The sequence below is a fragment of the Vigna radiata genome, chromosome 5 (genome assembly GCF_000741045.1).
Source record: "Vigna radiata var. radiata cultivar VC1973A chromosome 5, Vradiata_ver6, whole genome shotgun sequence".
In the NCBI taxonomy this organism is placed as follows: domain Eukaryota; kingdom Viridiplantae; phylum Streptophyta; class Magnoliopsida; order Fabales; family Fabaceae; genus Vigna; species Vigna radiata.
The window spans coordinates 26,611,602-26,637,150 of record NC_028355.1 but is presented as its reverse complement, the minus strand read 5'-3'; the positions used below and the strand labels follow the sequence as shown (position 1 = coordinate 26,637,150).

Genomic DNA, 25,549 nt, shown 5'->3' with positions numbered 1-25,549 from the left:
CTGTTTAATATTAAAATAATCGAGTTTCACTATTTTTAAATAACTGTCATTTCTAAAATCAAATTTATAGGTCTTTACAGGCTTTCTAATTTTTTTAAATGTTATCTAACTAAATTTTAAATAATTTTAAAATATATTAATATAAATTTAACAAGTTAGTATTTCAAATTTTAATTATTTATTTAATTTAAATAACATGAATCGATAACGACAATTTTAGTGTCGGTTTAAATTAATGTTAGTAAGTGTATTTTTATTAATTTTAAGAATTTTATAATTTGTTATTATTATTAGTAACTATTATATTATTAGTAAATTTATGATAACATTATTTATAATACTTTTTAAAACAGATTTTTGTTATTAATTTAAAGATTTAATTATTGTTAATAATTAATTGTACTTAATAACAAATATTAAAGATTAACTAATTTTAGTTATAACCAATATTTTGAAAGTTAGAGATAATTTTTTTTTAGCTTAATCCGATTGTGTAGTATTTACTAGTCTATAATCTCACTGCAAAACGTTGTAATTAGTTCTTTAAAATTAGAAAAAAAAAATTATGAAAAGTTGGTCAAGTACTCACGTTTTCTCCCTTTTTTTTTCAATTCTGCAAGAATAAGAACAATATTTTGAATATATCAATGAAATACCCTAATTGATATTCTAATAATTATTTTTGCAATCATTTATCTTCTAACATGCTATATACAAAATTCAATCAAAAAAATTTAAGCTCATCACTCAAATTATATTCAAAACCTAAAAATAATGACAGACTATTTTTATATATTAAAGGAAACTTGTGGTTGGGGTCCCACATTACACTATTTATTTTAATTCTTTTTTTCTTTTATTATAATTTTCATATTAATTAAGATATTTGTGAACCAAACCAAGCAAGCTAATAATAGGCAAAGAGACGAGGGTGTAGATAGGATGAGATATTGGGCTATGTATACAAATTTAGTTGGGAGTTTACTTTCTGCGCTCCCACAATATCTAGGTGCACCTCAACAAATTTTTCAAAATGAGTCTTTTCTTATTATTGTGGAGGTGCAGTTGGTAATTCTCAGGACACAGCTAGTAATCATGGCGATGCAGAAAATAATAGCCATTTACTTTAATTTTATCTTTACACATTCTGGGATGTAGAGGAAGAAGAAATAACAGGGTGTAAAAAGTAATTGCCGTATCCTTAACAATTACTCACCTTTTTTAATGGCATTCTTTTCTTTTCAAACGATGTAATTTTTTATTTTTTATTTTATTTTAATAAAAAAATATACAACAATGCAATGGAAGAAAAGTGAGCATGCATCTCGTCTCTGAATATTTCAATAATGATAATATTTCACGAAGAAATCTCTACAAAGCTCTGATGAACTCCTACAAGCATTTGGTTTAGTCTACAACTCACAAGGAATAAATAACGATGTTATGTTACACATTCACATCTACCTGGTAATCTATTCATGATCACATTGCCACCAAACAAAGAAAACCCAACATTATAGGAAACATTTTCTTTAGAAAGCACGAATTATTATTGTCCATCGGGAATTTTGCATATTGCATATGCTTTCTTGCCAATCTTACATTCAATACCTTTGAATTTACAGCTAAAAATACTTTTGAAAGATTTTCCCCCAGCGTACTTCATTTCCTCGTCCACAACTTTCTTCAGTGAATGGGCAATGTCACCCAGTGACCATGCCAAGGATATGTGCGGACGTGGATCCTGTAAAGTATAGTTCAAGTTCAAATACCATAATAGAAACAGAGATAAGATGTTTTTTTTTTGTTTCTAGACAAATTGAAAACTGCAATTACATGAATGGAGGAAGTGTAGCCTCCACACAACTTCAAATGAAGAAGTCATGCAGGGAGTTTACGACTTAAGTTCTGACATATGTTAAAAGGTAAAATTGTACACTTCCACACGTTTGTCAAAACTGAAATCGTCCATCCCTGTACAACTTTTTCATTTAAAATTGTGTGGAGATTGTATGACTTGTCTATATCTGTAATTTTGAAATTTTTTGTCCATTTATTTAATTACAGTTTTGAATTTGCCTAGAAAGGTAAAAAATGGGGATAAGACAGTAGTTATGATGCAGTGGTTAGGGTGGCGGCATTACTCAACAAAACTACTCACCTTGTAAAACTCAGGAAGATTATGAAGCCTGTAAATTGTATTGACTGCTTCAATTTGCTTTGTAATCTGCAATTTATTTTAAAGAAAAAATATATTTCATATTAATTGATAAACTAGAAGGAGGGAAGGAATTGGCATAAGATTAAACAGTGAGAAATTAGTAGTCTTTTCACATATCAATTATATTTTCCAGATTTTCACATCCCATCTCTAGTCTTTTCCCAATTATATATATATGCAACTTCCTATGCAAGATAAAAAGAATGAACTGAGTTTCGAGAATTTACATTTCCATCTTTATTTAATTTAGTTTTTCATGTCACCCAAATGATTTGTTCAGTTTCAAATGCAATATTCCAAACTTCCTATATAGTTATATTACGAATGACATGATTTCCATTAACATCTTCTAAATCAGCAGCTTTATAGGAAACAAACCAAGGTACAAATATTAAGCCACTAACAATCACATTTAAGCAACAAGTGCAACACATAATTCCAAATGGGGTATGATTTAAGAGTAAAACAAGTAACAGGGGCATGCAAAAGGAAAATGTAAGGCCACAAATCATACCTCTATTAACCCTCTTTGAACAACTTCTACCGAGAGAAAGGTGCGTGTGTGATCATCATTAATAAAGACCTCCCACTTGTTAAAGTCTATCCAATACCTACTTCAAAGGGAAACAATGAGGAAAATAGGTGGAAAAGAAAAAAACTGTTCCATTTTCACAAGTGAAGAATAGAAGAAATAAAACTGACTGGCGTTGGATGTGAAGCTTCTGTTTGAGCATTGAGATCACTGAGTCAATCTGGTGCACTCGTATTGGAACCGTTCTTCCCAAACTTATGTGAAATTCTCTTCCTAAGGCAACTTGTTCGAGCTTCTCATCATGTTGGCACAGGATGTTTAATGGGACATCAGCGTCAACAACATTAAGATTTGGCACCCGAGATGACACTTTTTTCAAGAAAGCAGATAGTTCTTTCTTCGACGGAGAAGAAATGTTAACTGTAAACAAAAGCTGCACATTGTATGATTTATCATGAAAAGCTTTTGAACAAATTTACTAGCATGGTGAAGTCTATTAAAAATATATGAAGAAATCAACAAGGTACTGGTAAGGGAAAAATAAAATATAAAATAGCCTTGCATGTGGTAGTTGAACTTGATCTAAATTCTAGGAACGACAATCATAACTGAAACTTAGAATGCCCCTTTCAATTTTAAGGATATCACTTTTACAACTACATCGTGTAGGTGATCCTGTTTCTAACACGAGAAATTCCCAGGAATCAAGGGCAGAAAGTTCAGACATAGACAACAGACCAGTTGCTTGACCTACGCAGGACCTTGTTATAGTGAAGGTGTCTGTTCATACGAGAACATTCATTCACAATATGCTCCAACAAGTGCTTTGAAATGCCAGACCAAGTGCACCTTGCTCTGTGCTTGTTGCAGATGCATCACAGGGCACAAGGACATCTAAACCGAAAAGGACTCAGAATTTGGAGGCATAGATATCTTGTGCAACTACAAGGAAATCATCTTTGTATGAGAATGTATGATAATAGCTTAATTTGACTTTACTTGTGATTTAATTTTCAGGATTTACTTTACTATGGCTTTTTTTCTATTTAGAGCAATTATCACAATATAAAAGAAATATAACGACTCCTGAAAAATAAATTAACATCAAAGCCAAATCTGAGTTGTTAACAAATTCTCCCAAACTCAACCTTTGTTTATCCCCAAGAAAAAAGTAAATTTTAATTAAGAGAAAAATTAAAAGGAGAAAAGGTAACCGGTGAGACTCACAAGGACAATTAAGCTATTGTAGGAAATCTCATATTGATTAGATATATAACCAAATTACAATAAGTGGATGTAAGGTTAAGTTTAGTTTAAAATCCACTTTCTAAGATGGCACCAAAGCATATACTAGCAAAGTTTGTTGGACCTATTGTACCACCTATTATAAGACCATCCAGAAATATTCAATCCTATGCTCGAGGTGTCCAATCCTTGACATAAAAGAATGAGTTGAAAATCCCAAATCGACTATAAATATGGCCTAATTACAATATATAAGTGAGTGCTTAAGCAAAATATCTTTAGAATCCTCTTATTCATTTCAGCATATTTTTATTTCCTTATTTTAAAGAATTTGATTACAAACAAAGATTATGATAACATAATTGCTGTGATTGTTATCGATAAAATATGATTTTCATTTCGTTACATGGTTCAAGTTGTTATCAAATATCTCAATCTTGGGAGCGCAACTTTAACTATCACATTAATAGTTTTCACGACAGTTGTTCACCATCATCATTAACGTCAATGGTTTGTCCGACACCGGCAATACAATGCTGAAATTTGTGTTGTAAGCAAAGTTGTCATACACTATCACTTGCCACAACCAATATTGGCACGAGTCCACTTGTAGCCACTGCCGCAGACATGGTTATCAGGACCTGTGCCCATTCCAAGGGGTGATGATATGTCATTTGGCTACGGTTTGAGTATGAGTTCCCATTTGACCTAATTCCCTTTAATGTTTGGGGCCTACTTTATTTGTGGAGCATAATGGTTTGTTATATTGAAATTGTACACATGTCACATGGACATTATGAAAAGTAAATTTGAGGTCTTTCAAATGTGTTAATTTTTTTCATCTTGTACAAAATCTATTTGGAAAAAGCACCAAAAGAATTAGGTATGATAATGTTATAGAATATGTGAATCATCAATTCTCCACATTTTTGTCTCATAATGGTTTAGTTCATGAACTATCATGTGTTGGAAATAGCATATTATTAGAATAAAAATATCCTCAATATCTCCATAGTAAATAGGAAAAAACAACTTTCCAATCTTCCTATTTCATTTAACATATTTATATTTCTTTATTTTAAAGAATTTGATTATTACAAATAGAGATTATGAGAATGTAATTGGTGTCATTTTCATTAATAAAGTGATTTTTTATTTCCTTACATGGTTCAACTGATAAACTCACATTATACACTTGAACTGAAGAGAGAAACACAGAGTGAGATGTATAGCCATGTGATTTACTATTGAAGGATTGTCATGACTTATAATTCCAATGATAACATAAATTTACATCCTTATTATGGTTTCTTGTTGTATACACCCTAGCTGAAATTGAATGTGGGATTATACATAAGAAAGCATAGTATGACTGTAGATAGTAGTACAAGTGTCCTTATGAGTCTTGTAAGTTACATTTTCTACTTTTATTTTTGCTCTTAGTTAGAATTTACCTTTTGTTTGGGGATAAGCAAGGCTCTATGTCTAGGAGAATTTGATAATAGATCAATTTGGTTTTAATTGTGATTTATTTTTCAAGAATTTTAATGATTGTTTTCGGTCTAGAGCTATGTTTTTTTCCAAAACTTCATTCAATTCTTGCATATACACTTAGTAATATTAAAATTATGTGGCTTCAAAGGCTACATATGAGGATTGGAGAGTTTTTTTGGAAGGAGGAAAAAGACGAAGGTATCAACCCAAGACAAAAGAGATAAAAGAAGCTAAGATGATTTTTGAAGAATTGCTCAACAAACTTCTGTTGCCGAATGAAACTGGACTAGCACGTAAACTTCTCAAAGATTCATTCAACAATGGACAGTGTGTAAAATTAGAAAAGTTGTTCAACAAAGAAATTTTGCTGAGCAATGTTTGGCAGTGGTCAAAGTGCTCAAACTCATGAGATTACACTATTCCATTGTTCAGAACTCTCCTAGCTCATGTTTTTAGGATTCTTCGTTTCCTTTTAGATTTTGATGCTTCTCATGGCAACGAGTACCTAATCTCTCCATTGTTGGGGTTAGATGTTACACTTAGAAAGTAATAGCCCTGTGAGGCATTCTAATGTGCACAGACAAATGCATAGGGTAAATTCATTAAAAATCACCACAGCAGAAAAACCATCACGTGAAAACATATAAAGATATGTTTACAAAGACAAATTCTTTCAAAGATCACAATTAACTTACTTGGTATGTAAACATGTAAGGCATAGTTACCATCAACGTGAGGGAAGCTCCTAACTCTTGTTGTCTGACCTGTCTGCAGATCTAAAGAACATTTACCTTAAAAACCATGAATAGTTGTCTAAAAAAGAAACAAAGCATACTACCAAATAATAAGAAATAAAGTTGGTTATAATGAAACTTCCATCATAAGAAATGAGTTTATGAATTCAGAAAAAAAATTGTAACATCAACTAAGATTTTGAGGTTGGTAAAATTTGCAATTCTTATTGTTCCCTATTGGATCGCCTAAACCTATCCAACAAGATAAAAGCTTCATTCTCTTTTTTCATTCTAGTAATGAGTAAATAAAATCAGCTTAAAACCTATAATACCAAGAAATGTTGTCGGGTCAAGGAGAGATATAGGAGGTGGTGGCAATGGTGTGAATACTGTTGGGGGAGCAGAGGTTGGAGCTGAAGGTGCAGCTTCCGAATCTGAATCAGAAGATCCATCACCATAACATGATTTCAATGCCTCCATTTACTCTAAACTTTATAACATACGAAGATCTGCACATGAAACTGATAAAAGTTATGGTAACTCTTATAAAACAAATATGATAATCAAAGAATGATAAAAATCTTTAATAAGCAATCCCTTTTCGTGTTTCTATGCAATTGTATAGCTCAATTTTAAGATACAAAAATGGATTGCTCCCCCATTTAAGTTGCATCTTAGTCCTTTATGTACTTATTCTTTGAAATTTGTAATGATAAATCCACGGTAGTTGTATACTAAATGAGATTGCAAAATAAATTTTTTAAAGGATTGCACATACAGGACTTGGCATGAGATTTCATTACCTTCTACTGGTAATGCTCAAGTGAAAATCATTAAGCAAGGCACACCGTTTTTGATGAAACAAAAACACTAAGCAAGTTTCACCATAAATCATTCCCATATGGTCATAAAAGAACAGTGTCACATCAGATTTGAGAAACTGTACATACAATATATACATGTTACGAGCATTTTTTTTGTACAAATGCCATGGCAATGCATAAACCAACCATTGCCACGTTCAAAACAAAAGTTAAAATATAACTATTAGAATGAGACAAATCAAAGTTTGATTAAGCACTAGAAGGAGATTACAAAACTGTCACTAAAGGTAGAATTTTTAGGACAATTATAATGAGACAAATCATAGGATAATGGTAGTTCAGAATTGATGAGAGCTGGAAAAATTTGTACAACAAAGTCTTTTAAGATGTTAGGAAACTTATCAGTCGAGCAAACAGATTTCTTATCTGAAAATAAATTAGAATCATAGTAGATGAGATGGAAAGGGAAAGAAGACAGAATGTCCCCAAGAGAAAAAAGAACCAATTCTGGTGGCTAAGGATTCTCTGAAAATAATCTCTCTATTCACCGAGTCTGTTTGGCTAAGTACACCACTTATGATGAAATATTCAAACTGGACCCAACTTAAAACTTCTTCATGAAGACAAAGCCTGAAAAGTAATATTTCATACATAGACAAAACTAAAGACCTAATCACGAATTCTTTAGAGTAACCCCTATCCCTGAAACTGAAAATAGAATATTGAGTGCATTTGCAGCTCACCGTGCCTTTAAACCATTTCTGTAAGTTGGTGAGATCTGTGCATCTTTTAAGTGAATTTATTTTATTTTTGGAACACCTGTGGATTTTAATACTCCTTTCATCAACTAGCCTTTTTTCAAATATTAGACACCTTATCTCATACATTTGAAGAAAAAGTTCCAAAACTCAATTCCACATTAGCCCCTTCACTATTAATCATGGACAAGATTCATCATTCAAACTTACAGCCTTGCAATTCTCAAATTTCAATGAAGATTGAACATAGTGAGTTAGTTCTTCATGCGTTCGTTTTTCATCCATTTATTCTTTTAAACATGGTCTTTCATATTTTGATCCCTACTTTGACCTTATACGGACATTGCATGGACTGACAAAGGTAATTGCCAAACTAGATATTCTCAACTGTTTGTTCTGTTAAATATATGCAACTCGGTTTTCACTCATAATATACATACTTCTTGGAATTGGACGCAAAAATTAATTGCTGGCTCACCCTATTGCTTGTAGGTAACCTTTTACATAACAATTTAAAATTTACACAGCTTGGGATGTATAAACACCCTTCGTATCCTGAGAAAGTGAAAATGGCCACACTACCAAAATAGAGGATATTATTTGTGTTTACGTTTACATTTTTAGAGATTTTAAACTTCCACAACGAACTGTTGGGCATGCAGTACTAAGAAAAAAACTGCAAACTGTTAAAAGTTTCACTGAAAGGGATCCTCTAATTTAAAATCATGAGCAAAGTCTTATGGACAAACAAATGTAAACTACAACAAACAATAGGTTGAGCACGGGAATAAACAAAACAATCATGGTTAAAGACAACAACATTTTGTAGTCATTTCAAAGGGACAAAACATCTAACAAAGAAATTGAATGAGAAAGAATATATAATGATAAAACATAGAATGGAATATTACCAACCACTATAAGAGTTAAATTGAAGTTCAGTTTACAATAAACAGGAAGTTGAGAACTAGGGTTCCAGGAAATCCTTGATCAAAATGTCCAAAATATCTAAATCAAGATTAGAAGAATAGACATAAATGGAGGATCTATAAACCTTAAACTAACAGAAATCTAAAGAAGACTAATAATACACTAACCTGATATATAGGGGATAAAGGTGTATCCTGCCTAGTTCAATGATTAAGAAGATCCTGTGACTAGTGAAATAGATAGCTCAAATCAAATTGTTAAGAAATGGACTTTAAGTCTAACTCAGCCTCACAAAACCGATTTATGAGATTAGGTTTACACTTACATATATACTATAAATTAGTTTTATCTCTAGTCGATGTGAGACTTCTATCACACCCCTCATGTTGAGGTATATACATCTCAAGTGTAGGACTTGATATTAATGGGTGATCTGATAGCAAGTGGAACAAGTCCAACAAACAACAAATCTTGTTAGAATAGACTCTAATAATGGTTTTGATACCATATTAAAAAGTGGACTTTAAATCTGTTGAGATTAAAACAGAGAAATATATTTCTAAAGGGCTTGAAAGACCCTTCTCATGTTCTATTATTTATATAGATAAAGATTTGATACAATAGAGAGATGGAAGGTGAAGGGATTGTCCTAGACTGCTAGGTACAATGATTATAGATAATCCAACACACTACTCCCTACTTTAGGCCCTACTAGCTATACTAGCATAGGTAGACTTAATGATTATTCTAACAAAACCTAACTTAACCTACAAAACCGACTTGTAAGGTGAGATTTGCATCTGCATATATATTATAAATTGGTCTTATCTTTAACCGATGTAGAACTTTCAATACAGATTTCCTAGATAAATATGATTGTGAGAAGCATATGACTAATAACCCTAAATCCTAGTGCCTATATAAATAGATCTGTTGTAGACACATCAAAATGGTTGAGAACAAGGTCATATTGCTTTTTCTTTATTACTCTAGATGCGTATCTTTTCTATCCAAAGCATAACCAGAACCCAAGACACAAATTTACGGGGTCAATAAATACAAACTCACACCCTTTAATAAAGCTCAATGTTATTTAAACTCGTTGATTCCAAACTCGGCACACAAGTCCTGTTTTATTATTTTATCTACAAAACAAATAACGGGTTATATTTTGACTACTGGGATAATTATATTTGCTACCCGTATGCTTTATTTTGATCTTACACCTATCATGATATTTCAATCAAATCATAGCCCTCTATTGTTACACTGAAGCTGGGTATGCATTCTAATTATGAACAAACAGTTAAAGAATTGTAAGAAAGAAACTTACCCTTTTACTACACAAAGGATTTGAAATTAAAAGCTATGGATTGGTGGGATCAAATCATCAAGCTTCTGCAGAAAAAGACCAGATATTTACAACATTATTTACATCTCAGCTTAAGAAAATTGTACATTAAGTATACATAAGGCATCGTAGCAAAGTCTAGATAATAAGCCAACAACAAGGCATAAGCCAATACTAGGGCAGAATTATAAAAGAAAAAAAAAAACACAACCAAATCAAGTAACTAAATGCAGAACTGAGATTAGACTAAAATGTTCAACCAAAACAATAATCAACATCTGATTGCAGAAAAATGTAGAAAAAATTAATTAACACCAATAGCATAAAATAAGAAGGACCAAAGTAAAGAAAACACAACATATAGGTTAATGGGAACTAATTGAAGCAGTAATAAGTCCACTGAAGAGGCCAAGGCATCACCACCAATTGTTCCTAACTCTGGATACTCTTTCCTCTCCTCCATTTTTCTCCCGTGTATAAATAAATAATACATGTCCAATATATTTTTCAATCCACTTGGAGGGATTCAAGTAGAAGCATATAATGCTGTCAAATGAGAAACCAAAAATTATTAAAAAATTCAAACATTTAAAAATCACTGCCTAACTTCAAGTTCCTAATTCCTTAAACCAATATAGCCTCACAAGACCCAGTATCCTCACAGAAACAAGTCCAAATAACCAAAATTTTCAAATTCAGCATCAAGTGAACAAATACTTAGAAAATTAACATGTAAAATGAATTTACATAGGAACAAATGGTCATGACGACCTTGATGATCACATCGAGCTCAGGGGTACGATCTCGGAGAGCTTAAGGGAATCGAACAAACTACACTTTTCGGGTTGGGATTAATTTAGAGGGTGATTTACTGGAGCAACTCAGATTTAGTGTGAGCGAGAGTGCAGTGTATGGTGAGACGGAAATAACTGTGCACAATACTGGAACATATGCATCCTGTAGCGCTCCTTTACTATAATAGAAAATATCTATGATGAAAAAAAAAATGGTTTCTAAATTTATATTAAAATTACTAAACGGTTGTATGTAAAAGAATATTATATTTTAGTAATTTTATAATTTTATAGGTATATAATAAAATTACTTTTAATTTTTATCACTGTAATGAAATTTTTGTCTGAAAGTATTGCTTTTAAAATTAACTAAAGTGTTTTAGTAGAGTTAAATTTATCTTTATCTTAATTTTAATTCTAATTGATTGATATTTGATATGGAGTTTTGGGAGTTGAAATATATTTTTTTAAAAATATATTTTTGACAATTTTTTTAAAACTTTTTTAATCATTTATGTAACAGTGTGTAATAATTTATTTTAAAAATAAAATTGTGATACATAATTTATTATCAAAAAATTATTAAGATATCGTGGTATTTTTTTTTTTTTTCACCTCTTCAAAAGAATTTATTTAAGGGTAAGTTAAGCTTGTACATCAACCATAGGTCAAGTTGATAGTTTTATATATGAGAAGTGGAAAATGCACTAAGGGGCAGAAAGGGATTTCCATCTCCAATATTGATTCTTTATAACTTGCATTAATTTGTTTTTCTTATTATGTACTATCTTATCATATTTTTTTTCATCTTAAAAGAATATATTTAATAAGATCTATATTTACTATTTGCGCTGATTTCTTAAGCACAAAAGTAAATTTGTTCTATCTCTGTTATTATTTATTTCAATCACCCAAGGCAATGTTTAAAAAAGACTTCATGAGATATTAAATATAAATATTATACTAATGTTAACTTTTTATACTGTAAAACTATTTTTGAACGTTTGCATGATAGTAGTTCTAATATTTTCTTCTGAAAGGCTCATTTATTCAATTTGTCTTAACATGTTATTTTTAGGAAAATTAAATTATTTTAAATTTTAAAAAATGAAAATAATGTTAATAAATATTATTGATGATATTTGATAAACAATATCTACATTTGAAAAATATTTCGGTTTTTAATATTTAATATTTTTTTTCAAATGAAAATTTTTAATTACAAAAATGTTAGTTTTTCAATTATGAAAAGAAATCAAATCCGTTGACCAACGAATATTTACTAAACTTTAAATGACTTCCTAAAGTAGTAAACTAATTTTCAATTTCAATTTATTACCTTTGAAAAAAAAAATCTGTCTAATCTTGTATTACTACGAGAAATTGAATTATGTATTAAGACAAAATTAAAAAAATAAGTATTCAGAAATTACAAAATGATGTATAATTCATAACTACATGTAATAGCAGCATTTATTTAATTGGGTATATCAACTTTAAATGTATGTGTTACTTCGTTCAAAAAAAAACTGCAAAAATAATAGAATTGTCAAAACTGGTAACTTGGTCCGATGTCAAAACAGGTAACCTACTTATTTATTAGTAAGTCAGAAAAATTCGAACTCGATCTGACCTTAAACTGTTTATTTATTATCAAAGTCAGAAAAATTCGAACTCGATCCGACCTACCACAAGTTTCTGAATAAACAAATTAACTCACCAGCTCACTTAATTACAATTTTTTAAAAAAAAAAATTAAAAACTTTTTATAATTTAAATCTAAACAAATTTCGCTCTCAACATAAATGTTTAATTAATTTTAAAACTAGAAAACTTAAATAAATTTTTCAAACAAAAAAATAATAATAAATATCTTTTCATAAAATTAAAATTAAATTTTAATAAAATAAAATTAAGTAGGTAAGTTGGTGAATCGCCCACTATAAGTTCAACCCCATGAATTAGATTTAAATGAACCAAGTTTAAATCTGACCCGCATAAAAAATATAAATTTTTCAAACTCAACCCAATCCAAACTCGTGGTAAACCAAGTTAGTCCACAGGTTTATTTTGACAGATCTAGAAAATAATTAACTTAACATGAGTTGGGTTTACCGAGATTTTTTATATTAACTATAGTGTTTAATATATTATCATTATAAATAATGCATTTTATTTAGGCTTAATTCCACTTTTGGTCCCATGTGTTGGGTTGGGGGGTTGTGTTCAATGTGGTCCTACCTTTTTTTTTTTGTAGCAATAGATCCCACCTTTTGAAAAAATCGTTCAATTGAGTCATTTTGCCTTACGGCGTCAAATATTTAACGGTAGAACCTACACCTTGGACAAAACATACTGAGTTGTCTCTACGTGGCACTTATGTGAATTTTGAATTTAAAAAAAAAAATTCTTGACAGATCAGTCATCTTCCACCTCCACTAACGTGAATGCCATCAGCCATCACTCTTCACCGGAGTTTTCCACAATCGACCCTGGCAGAAACATTTGGAACACAACAACCAAGCACAGAAACACCACCACCGTACAAATCCATTGCAAGTAATCGAGCTTCTTAAAGAGCAACCTCAAAAAGCTCGATCTGAACCTGTGAGAAAAAGGATTCTTCTCTTTTCTAGTGAACTGAGTACCAAACAAGCTCCCCTTCTTCAATGGGATCCCAGATTTCAAGGAACCCATTAGAGTCCCATCAATTGGGTCGCAGCAGAATGGGGAAAAGCTTCAAACTTGGGCGAAAACTGGCATGCAGACTAACACCCAGATGCCAGCCCTTCAATGGGGATTCAACCAGAGCTGAAAAAGACCCAATCTTTGTGCTTGAATTCAAGAAAAAGGCCAAGAAAGATTCTGGGTGTGAGAAAACAGGGTTTTGATGTGGATTTGGGTAATTTGATGTGGGAACTGTTCAGTGAATTTTACTTAAGACGAAAGAAAGAAGGAAGAATGATGGCCATGATTCCAATTTCTGTGGTTGTTTCTAGTTTTGGTTGCAGGTTCTGATGCGGTGATGATGATGAATGATGGCCATGGTTGCGCGGATAGTTGCACGGTGGTGGAAGACGAATTGGGTTTCTGCAATTCGGAATTGTGCTTGCATATCTGGCTTCGATGCAGGTTGCGAAAATGGAGGAAGATTGATGGAAGAAAACAGCCATGGATGTTGCAGCATGGTTGCGATTCGAAGGGGATGACGCTCGAAGCTTAACGGCGACACGATTCTGGATTCTCCGCGACGGCGAAACTGTTGCTTGCTCACATAAGGTTGGACGGTGGGGTGAAGGGTTTGCAATGGTGGTGACGGCGTCACGGTGCTTGTGGAGAGGTGGCTGCTAGCGGTGCGATTTCTCTGATTCACAGTGCAGTGCGACGGCGGCACGGTAGTCACGGCAAAAACGATGGTGCGCGATGATGAAGGATTTGTGGTGGCTAATGGCGACGGTGACTAGGGATGGCAAAAAAATCCGCGGGCACGGGTATCCGCGGGTAAAACCCGCGACGAGTAGTTACTACCCGCGGATATTTACTACCCGTGGGTAACGGGTAGCGGGTATTTTAATACCCGCTTCTAAACGGGTAGGGTACGGGTAGTATACTATCTGACCCGCGGGTACCCGCTACCTGCAAAAAATAAATAAAAAAATTAAATTATATATTTTTTAATTAAATTTAATTAAAAATAAAATAAAATTATATTTTATTAGACTAAAACTAATTAAAACTAAATTTTAATTTATATTTAATTTAATTTATATTATATTATATATATATTTTTGTTATTTTATTTAAATTTTATTTTAAAAAATATAAAACATATATTTTTTTTATTTTTGCAAATATCCGCGAATACCCGCGGATTTTTAAAATACCCGCAAGTATTTTTTAAGCGAGTACCCGGCGGGTAGCGGGTCGGGTGGCGGGTACACTTTTATCCGACGGGTCGGGTAGCGGGTAGACACTATTCGTGCCCGACCCGACCCGTTGCCATCCCTAACGGTGACCTTGCGGCATGGTGGTGGTGACTGGTTGAGGCGTTGTGGTGGTCGGATTTTGGGTTCTGGCGAGGATGTGGCGGCGGCCATGGGTGGCTAGGGTTTGGATTTGAAAATTAGGGTTTCTTCAGTTTCTCTGTACCTTCACAGTGCCATGCAATCACATTACCTTGCCACGTTGTTAATATTGGGCATCATCACCGTTAAAAATTTGACGCCGTAAGGCAAAATGATTCAATTGAACAATTTTTTGAAAAGGTGGGATCTATTGCTACCAAAAAAATAGGACAACATTGAACATAATCCCCCAAACATGGGACCAAAAGTGAAATTAAGCCTTTTATTTATTCAGTACTATGTATGAATTTTTCTATGCTTCAAATAGCTACCCACAAACTTGAGTTTCCATGTACAATCTTACTTTTAAGTTAATTGCTTTATAAGAAAATGGGCAAGCAAAATAAAGAGAAACAAAATCACACAAACAGCCTTGAATAAAAAGGGGATTTATTCAATGAGAATGAAGCTCACAAAGATAGTGATACAAAAAGTTGGTATGTATAGCTTCTAAAAGACTTTGTAGCATTATCATGCATGGATATGTACAAGTGAATGTAGCCTAAATTATAGGCTATGTATTTTTATGTACACGGACCCTACGGCCTGTACTTCAGCATGCATGTGAAGATACCATTGCTGAAAGAGGTTGGAAATTAGTATTTCCTACAAACCAATAGAGTGCCCATTTCAAATTGCAGAGTGTGTACTTCAGAGACTTTGTCCAATTTTCCTGTTTATTGAAGCTTTGAGTGATGGAATAATTTTCCACTTTGTCATTGTCAATCCTACAAATTACCCAAAAATGTTTTCAAACATCAAACTAATGCAGGAAAACAAGTAAAGTCAATGTATGATGATCTTCACCTGATATCTTTGTTGAGCATTTGTGTTACAAAAAAAAAAAAGAAAAAGAAGAGCTATGTAAATTAAGCAAAATCAATCATACTATACTAAAAAGCTCAAATGTTGTTCTGTTAAAACTAACTCGATTCCAAACCGAGCATAGTAAGGCTTGGGTCATCACCGACCATTTTACATCCATTTTATGTTGTTCAAGAGAGTGGGAAAGGCCTGCATGTGCATCAGAACAACTAAAGACACTTAGTAGACTTCACTTTTATTTCTCTGTTTGCACTTTCAGGGTATTAAGACATGGCTAAGGACTCAACATGTTCATCGAGATCTTAAATCATCATGCCTGAAGTCAGATTACTCTATTAGACAAGCTCAGGGGTAGTAGAACTACACATCTGGCCCTCCTATTCTCTACTCTCTCCACCATCAATTAACCAAAGGACATAATATGCTTAACTCAAAAGGAGTTTAGTTTGATGGCATCAAAGCAAAATTCTTCTGTATCCAATTCTCACATAGCATCCAAAGATAAAACACACTACTGTGAATGAATATATTATACTCAGTACTTACTTATAAGGAAGTTTGAAACATTTCTCAGGTGGTATGTTATTCTCTTGATCCTTAGACTTGGCAAAGTCTGCGAAATCCTTGAGGCAAGCTAAAAACAATGTCATTGCTTTGTCATAACGTGTACTCCAGAACAAGTTGACAGGACCAAACCTGGTAACATAATACCATCTACCAATATGATTCAGTAGCCAAGTTTAAGAACAAAACTAAAGACAGAAAGTTTACTAAATTGTTTTGTTTACAACTTTTTATACATAACACCAACCACAATCTCATCACGCATACAGAGTCTGAGCCAACTGCCAAGTAAATGGCAAGACCTTAAATAGTGTAAGAATCCCAATGTAGAGGTTTATCCTAATGTTTATACATAGAAACAGAAGTAATAAAACTAACAACAGACATTTAGAAATTGCTACCAATCAATCAGCTGGTAGATCTGATTTCCTTCACACATTGCACTACTGGTTTTGGTTCTCAACTTCAGACAGCATCAAATCATATTTTACAATTGAAGTAGAAAACCAGACTCAAATGACAACAAGTGTAGAACAACGAAAAACTTACAGCTCAAAGGTACTATTATTGGTGTCTGTGATACGAGGGTAGCTACCCATAGGAATTATCTTTATCCGATATCTAAAGGTAACAAGTTTAGGAGTTACAAGTCAGCAAATCAACAAAAATGTTATTCCCGTTGGGAGAGTTTGATATGTGAATCACAGATTCATATGATGCCATTGATCAGAGAGGGTTATTACTAGTCATTCCTTTGAATTATATGAAAACTGACAATAACAAGAGGAAATTAAAAAAAGGCAATACTTAAGAAGTATAATCATAAATCAAACTAGACTATAATGGCCTGGTAGTGTCAATTCAGAAGAAGAGGCAATACTTAAGAAATTTTGGTTTGAATTTCATAAAAGATATTAGCAAGTAACGATATATGCCTATGAAGACAACAGTCTTTGTCCGCCTAAAATCATCACTTGTGATGTTTTGCCCAGGCAGATATCACTCAGAAGAACTTGAGAAAAAAAAAAAAAAAAAACAGTAATTAGTAGATGGCTTCAATAGCTGTAATGTAAATTCCAGTCCTGAACTAGATTCATCACTACTCGCACACGCATAAACATGCAAACATAAAAGAGAATTATGCTAATTTTACAAAAGTAACTACATTTATCCAATATGCTTAATGACAAAGGATACTGAAACTTCGGCCGGAAATACTGGCACATAGTATGAAGTAAAAGGCAAGCTTGGCCCCAGGCAGCATTTATCTCATCCCATTCAACCTACACATTCATAATAGCAAAGTAAACATCATAATCAAAAACTTCAAAGTAGAAAGAAAAAAGAATTTAAAGATTAATAAATCCTCTAGGAGAAATAATTATAACATCTCTAAATCACCAAATGAGGAAAGGACACGTGCAGCTACAATATTTACTTTTATCAAGGAACATTCCAAAGCAAAACATGACTGCATGACCGCAAAGTTGAAAGAATTAACACCATATATTAGTTGTCTGATTCAAAAGCACAACACAGTTAGCAAAAGAAATTTAACTTTTTGCCTTAAAAGATTTTTTTAAAAAAATAAAAGCAGCTCTTATCAACATCCACCACAAAACTTCTAAAGACCTAGAAATTATTAATCCAGATGCAATAATGTACTAGCAGTAATCTCTAGATTTTCTACTACTAGGAGCCATGGCAGTTGTTTGCATTCATTTTATGGTGAATACATGTTATTTGGCTTTCCTTTTAGCACTATGCACCACAATTCCCAAGTTTGGAATGGAATGCTAACACCAGCACTTTGGATCACAAGTTTTTACCTAAGATGATATGTATAAATGCGATTGAGTGTGGATGCAAAAATATAAATTTCTCAATAACCAAAATGTCTCTAAAGCTTAATCTAATACCAAATAAGACCACATAAAATACGAATTTGAAATTCCACTTGCAGAAGAAGCCTGAGCAAAGCACAGCATAAAACAAAGAAAACCTAGAAATAATTATAAAGACTTAGAGAGTAACTTATACACTATCTTACTTATATCTCATGGTAGCTTATCAATTATTATAAACTTTAACAAAGGCAACGGTTACTACAGAGAAAACCAAGTATGCATATTAGCTAAATAACAAATGGAGACAGTAATAAAAGACAGAAATACAGCATGCTAAGAATCGTACTGGAATTTTAGGGAGTCTTCCAAGTCGAAAGTTGTTAATTGTTCCAAACTCTCCATCATGAGAAATGGGGAAGGCATCATTGAGCACATTTGTTCGCTTCAACAATTCTAAATGAGCTTGTGAAACTTCAATCTTCGCCAAGATTGCATCTCTCTCCTCCTGTTAATTCAAGTATTTGTGCTTATTTCCCAGACTTGGAAGTTATACGTTTCAGAAAAAAGAGGCAAAGTTTTCTGAAACATGCTTAAAACTCTTACTACAAGAGTATCAAAATAAGTGAAACCTATATTAACACAGAACATAATATACGACAAACACAACATAGAGTCGGAAAGAAAATTTTATACATGAAGGATGGTCCTTTGAAAATGAATGTTATTTCCTCTATGCTATCAGTGACATATTTGACCAATAAGATAGCAGTAGAAGTAGAGCTACTAATTGAAACAGATGAAGCCACTTTTGTCATTTGACAATGATCCTTTAGAACTTTCCCAGACTAGCATAAGACATAAAAAACAAAAGAAATATGACAGAACAATACTTCCCAACAAGATGGCATGTGAAGGGCGCAGCAGGACAATGACAAACCTGATGTGAAATTAATTGAAACTGAAAATTGTTGAACTCATGCCAATACCTGTTACACATTTAAACAAGTATAATCAATTATTGATTTCAAGCATCACAAGCATCAGCATAAACCAAATAAGTAAAAGCACCATTTTATCTACATTTTTGAAATTTTATTTTGGGATTATGATGCTTTATCAGGAAAAATCATGTCATCAAGCTACAGAAAAAAAAAAATGTACCTCTCTTCCAATTCTTTAAAGCGACTTGATTTTAACTCTAGTTCCTTCAGTTCAGCATTTATTTCAGCATTTTGTCTCTCAGTTTCTTCAATTGCTGCTTCAAGTCTTTGTTCTTCTTCCTCGATCTTGAATGGTATACCAAGTACAAAATCACTGATTAAGCTTTGGAAGAAAGCTTAATGGTACAATCAAGAAAATCATCTTAATAAAACCACTATTTCTTAGGATAAAGACATTTCCAATCAAAACTTCATATTTCCACTAAAAAAAGACATCTGCAAATTTTAAATTCAAAAAACGTTATTGAATGATCATTCCTGATTCAAAACTGAAAAGGGCTCCCATCAAAATAAAAATAAATAAATATACTTTACGTTGTAGTATATATATGTAGTTCCAACAGAGAAGACAAATAAGAAAAAGTAAAGGGAGGAGGGATGCCATGTCAGGGAAACAAAGTGTTTAAAGCGTCTAAAAGTCAAGAACCATTTTCAAGATTCTTTTTAAAAGGATATTTAACATTTTCTAAGAAAGTGGACCTCAATCCTAACTCAATCTCAAAAACCAAGGTAATGTTTGCACCCACTAATATACTATAATTTAGTCATATCTCTAGTCGATATAGGATCTCCAAATTTTCATTTAAAAGACAACAAGGATGCTTTACTTATATTGAGAAAAAAGGAATCAATTCAATAAAAAGGGGAGATTTGGTAATTTCTAATAATAAATATATGAACGAGAATAAATAAAAAATGCTCCTAATAATACATTTATTACCAAGATATTCTTAATTATAGAGAATCTACTCCTTATTTCTATAATTATAACACTCTCCCTTCCTGCTCGAGCAAATAAGTCATATGTGTCCCACATACTGCAAACATGATTGATCTCTGGTCCTCTAAAAGATTTGGTGAATATGCAAGTCAATTGTTCACTAGAATTGACAAATGTAGCATTGATATCTTCAAACTCCAATTTTTTCTCTTGCAAAATGACAATCTACCTTAACATGTTATGAAAAACTCTCATGAAAGAAAAAATTACAAACAATGTGTAGTAATGTCTATCCTAACAAAATTTGTTGAGTATATCATGCCACCTACTTTCGGACCACTCTAAAATATTTAATCTCACCTTCAATATGTCTAGTTCTTGATGTAAGACTGGATCTTAGAAATCTCACATCAACTAAAAATATTGTCAAATTATAATATATAAGTATGTACAACTTAGTTTTGTAAGATTGAGTTAGGTCAAAATCTACTTTTTGTTATATTTATTATAAAATTGCAATCACTTAAAAGAAACTACAACATAATTTTGCATTAAACTTTCAAGTTAATTTCAAATGTTACAAATCATTACATTAATCACTCAAATTCTTGATACTAAACTAGTTTTGATTAAAATTTTATTATATTAGTCTTTTAAAGGTTTTATCAGAAAAAAAGTTTCTCAATAATTAAATTAATTCTTAAGAATTTAAAATGTCCTCGTATTCATCCTTATGGTCACAAATTTTATATCATAAAAAAAAATTGTAATGGTCAAGTTTTTTGCATAAAATATTGCAGTGGTGCATATAATTTTAGAAATATATTCATACATACACTTATTTTTCTCTGGTAAACATATTTTTATATATGTCCGAAAACCCCAATTCGTGCTGCACTTCTGCCAAAAAGGAGCAGACACTGAAGGAGGAAAAGAGAAAATGGCATCTTCACTGATGCAGACAAGAAACCACTTCAGGAGTTGGAAGGTATGGCAAAAAAGGAAAAAGGCATAGGATATTGCAATACCCTATCTAATTACTATGCATTAAGAAAAAGTTTATCATGCCTTACCCATCTACCTCTGTCTCATAACAAACTAACATAGCATTAAATGCAAACTGGCCCGATATTCAGATATTAGTCAAAGAGATTATGAACACTAGGATGTTTCCCCATAGTCAACACTACTAATGGTTTAAATATTATATAAATAGTTACGTAATACACAGATTAGAAATGGTAAACCAGATGAGCACCTTCAGTTTCTCCTTAAGAAAATCAGCCTCACTGAGGACATCTCTAGCCTCCCCCTCCAATCGTTTAAGACAGGCCTCGTAGGATTCAATGTCCCTGTTCACATCTTCAACCTCTTTATCTAGTTTATCGGACAAAATCCTCATGCAATCAAGGCATAAAGGCTGTTCAACCTGTAACCATACCCAAAAAACACACATATCATACCCAATAACCAAAAAAAACATTAAATACATTGCATATTTACGTGTTTCAGTCAACAAACCTGGGTCTGCGTCGTGGCAATCTCAAACGCTCGAGTCAGGACAGTAATAGTGGAATTAAACCCAGAGTTATGAGGCTGCAAATGGCCACCAGAATCAGCACCGGCCCCAGGCGAATGAGCCCCGCCTCCATCCGTCCCCGATTCGGACTTGTACACAACCACAAACGACTCTTCCATCGCCTTTCCAGGCTGTGCAGCGGCGGCGGCAGCATCACCACGTGGGCGATGAGCATTTCCCTGAGCCTGGGGTCTCTGCTTGGGAAGCACAACATACGAATTGTCCATTTTAGTTGCACTCAGCACACTGCTGGCACCATGAACGGACGACCCTTGCATCCCTACACTCATTTTCTCTTCGTCAAAAATTAAATCAGCACAGCACAACTATTCACTAATGAATGATCACAATTCACTCAAAACCAATGTCGATACCAACATTATTTCAAAATCAACAACGTAAGCAACTGTATAAATCAGCCAGATCAATAACAAGAGACAATCAATTAAATTAACAAAACAATAATAAAACCCTAACGAACCGGAGCGAGAAGGATCGTTGAAGAATTTGTCAGCGTAAGAATCGACGCCGACGATGCAGAGAGGGTTGCGGCAGTTCTGGCAAACCCATCGGGGGACGTTCGGATCCACCGGGAAGGTCCGAGTCCGACCCTTATTATCGCCCTTCTTCATCGTTTTCTTTCGTTCACTGAAACCCGATTCGACGATTCTTGATTTATATTACAGAATAATAAAAAAGAAAACAGAAAAGGGTAACGATAATATGGGGCCTGGGTGAGGTGATTTAGGTGACAGACAGTAATCCAGGCAACTGAAAAAGGTGAGAATATTCCGACGAAGCAAGTAACTGAAATCTGATTCTAAGCGCAGCACAATTTAGTACGGGTCACTATTGGACGGGTTGGTCGATTCGGGTGGGGCACGAGTCCGGTTCAATAACCCAAATCTCTGGTCGCCTTTGACTTCCTGCACCTCATAATTAGTAAATGCACCCAATGCATTATTATCTATTTTATTATTTGTCCAATATTTGTTTGAAAAATATTTTAAAATACGTAAATATTTATAAATATATGTAGATATATTATAAATTTTTAGAAAAATATAAATTATAATATAAGTTAAAGTAAATATTAATTAAATTTTCATTTTAATCTAATTTAATCTAATAAAATATAAATTAATTTTAATTTTAATTTTAATTAAATTTAAATTAATAAAATATAAATTAAATTTCATTTTTTTATCAATAATATACTAAATTAATAAATTATTAATCAATTATTAACTAAAATTAATAAATCTTTTAATCTTTTTATTTATTTTATCTCATTTTGATATTATATGTTTAGTTTTTTTATCAAAGATTTATAAATTTATAAAAATAACCATAAGTTTACGTAAATATGTTTTTAAAGTGTAAATATGCATAGACCATATCTTGTTTGTGTTTTTATCCATGTATATGTTTCACGTGTTTTGAAATTTTAATTCAAACCTTGAATCATTCACATATATTAAAAAAGTCTTAATTATACTCACGAATATTCATTTATATATATATATATATATATATATATATATATACATATATATATATATATATATATATATTTTAAATAAGATTAAACTAAATGATTAAAATATAATTATTTTAAAATACATTTCAAATCAAACTATTTACTTTGGACGAGTTACATCAAAATATTAATTTTAAAAAAAACTTACTTTTTTAAAATAACTTTAAATATATAGGCCTAAATTAAAATAAAAATTACAATAAGTTAAATTTTAAACTATTTTTAATAATTTTTTTTTACTAATAATCTTATTTTTATAACTTGATTTTTAAAAAATATTAAAATAAAAGTTACTAAAAAATATTATTTAAATAAAATATAAAAAATAATTATTAATTGGTAACAAATATACATTATCCCATTAACAAAAAATAATTAAATATTTGTATTCATTATTTGCATATATCCATCAGAAATATTTATTTAATAATTTTAACTCAAATATCTACAAGATATATTTTTTTCCATCCGTGCGTAGACCACAGAATAGAAAATCCTATTGTCCGATCGAAGAGACCGCAACGCAAAAATGAGATAGGTAATGTTAAAGGAGTGTATATTAAAAAAGATAATAAGATGTGTTAATATAGAGAAGAAGAAAAAAACTTTTCGTATCAAAATCTCTTGAAAGAGAGAGAAAACTTAATAAAAATATTAAAACAAAACAAAAACAAACATTTTTATTTAATTATTCTTTTTTATTTGTTTAAAACAAAAAATTAAAACACACTTTAGTATTTTGTTTATTATTTATTCATATTTTTATATTTTATATTTTCTTAATTTCACTATTTTTTCTTTACTTGTTTAAATTTATTTAATATTTTTTCATTTATTTATTCGTATTTTTAGATTTTATATTTTCTCAATTTCACTATTTTTGTCTTTACTTGTTTAAATTTATTTAATATTTTTTTTCATTTATTCATTAATTATATTTTATTACTTTTGTATTACTATTATAAGATGAAATTCCACGTTGTAATATAACTACTTTGAAATTTTGTATTTAGTATATAATATTATCTTATCTTAATATATATTATCTTATCTTAATAAATATTTTCTTATCTTAATAGATATCAACTTTTTAAATTTTAAACATTTGTATCTAGTTATATAAAGTTTAGTTAATCAATTATCAATTAAAACTATCTGATAATGATTATAAATCTTTTAATCTTTTTATTTTATTTTATCTTATATCTTTAGTTTGTTTATCAAACACTTAAAAGTCTATAAAAACAATCATGAGTTCACATAAAATACCTATTCATTCTCCTAATCAAAAGTTCTTTCTTATTTCATATTTGTTATTTCCAAGAGTTTTTTCTTATCAATTCTCATTTGATATTTGTCTTTCTTTTATTATTCAAAACCTGCCTTCAAAGAATCGCAATAAGGAGTTTTCAGACTTGATTCGACAAGGCTTCCTGGGTAAGATCACATCATCTATATTTAATATTTAATTACGTATTATTTATTATGTGTATTTAAATGTAATGCATAATAGTCATTTAAATAGTATTTCAATAGATAAGTGTTTTTAATGTGTGTTATATATTGTATATATAAATGTATAAATGGGTTTTTAAAGTGTAAATATGTGTACGTGTTTTTATAGTATAAATATGTATAAGTACTTAAAAATGAGTTTTTGAAAATACATAATTACATTTAAAACAAATTTGCAATAAACAAATATTTCTAGTATATATTGTTATATCTTAATAAATATAAATATGTGCTTCTAATATTTAATTAATATTTTAAAATATTTAAAGAAACTCATAATTAAAATTTAAACAAATTTGCCATAGTTAACTATTGTTTGTATATAATTTATAACATCTTATGATTATAAATATGTTTTTTCTTTTATATTTGATTGATAGATTTGAAGATTATTCTATACTAATGCACAAAATTTTGTTATTATTTACATAAATATTTTTTTATTTTATTTTTGAAGGTTTAAAAGGGGAAAGGAATATGAGGTCAAATAGCAATGAATCCCAAAATTTTGAAGGATCATCACATAATTGCTTTTGTTCTCAAGAATGTTTGATTCATGAGAATGATCAAAATGTTTCTCATTCACCGCATCTCGCAAACTACAGAAACTATGTCTTATATCATAGTGAAGAACGTATTGAAAAAAAACTCACAAAAAGTGATGTGAATGTTAATTTAAATAGATTTCTTTTCAATAAAAAAGAAGTTGAAAAATACTTTTTACCAATATT

At 31.2% G+C, this 25,549-nt stretch overlaps 2 protein-coding genes across 12 annotated transcripts; both read right to left on the bottom strand.

Annotated features, from left to right (window-relative positions):
- Positions 1 to 1,332: 1,332 nt before the first annotated feature.
- On the bottom strand, positions 1,333 to 11,071 carry LOC106762867 (U6 snRNA phosphodiesterase). Of its 11 annotated transcripts, XM_022781241.1 has the most exons (10): positions 10,837 to 11,071; positions 10,448 to 10,635; positions 10,072 to 10,136; positions 8,906 to 8,965; positions 6,559 to 6,735; positions 6,188 to 6,268; positions 2,924 to 3,173; positions 2,736 to 2,832; positions 2,162 to 2,227; positions 1,333 to 1,744 (listed from the first exon to the last, which is right to left on the bottom strand). In XM_022781241.1, exons 5-10 carry the CDS (start codon positions 6,704 to 6,706, stop codon positions 1,550 to 1,552), a joined length of 837 nt encoding a protein of 278 aa, XP_022636962.1. In that variant the 5' UTR covers positions 6,707 to 6,735; positions 8,906 to 8,965; positions 10,072 to 10,136; positions 10,448 to 10,635; positions 10,837 to 11,071; the 3' UTR covers positions 1,333 to 1,549. The 11 variants fall into 11 exon arrangements, with proteins under 11 accessions (XP_022636962.1, XP_022636963.1, XP_022636959.1 ...); XM_022781242.1 differs by lacking the exon at positions 8,906 to 8,965 and having other exon boundaries at positions 6,559 to 6,747; XM_022781238.1 differs by lacking the exon at positions 10,448 to 10,635.
- A 4,295-nt stretch (positions 11,072 to 15,366) lies between these two features.
- On the bottom strand, positions 15,367 to 22,559 carry LOC106762347 (beclin-1-like protein). The gene is given in 11 exon segments (XM_014646215.2): positions 15,367 to 15,571; positions 15,573 to 15,735; positions 16,379 to 16,528; positions 16,946 to 17,017; positions 17,594 to 17,679; positions 18,590 to 18,748; positions 19,181 to 19,229; positions 19,405 to 19,529; positions 21,443 to 21,613; positions 21,706 to 22,043; positions 22,245 to 22,559. Coding segments are annotated over 11 exon segments (1,521 nt in total). The 5' UTR covers positions 22,396 to 22,559; the 3' UTR covers positions 15,367 to 15,514.
- Positions 22,560 to 25,549: the final 2,990 nt, after the last annotated feature.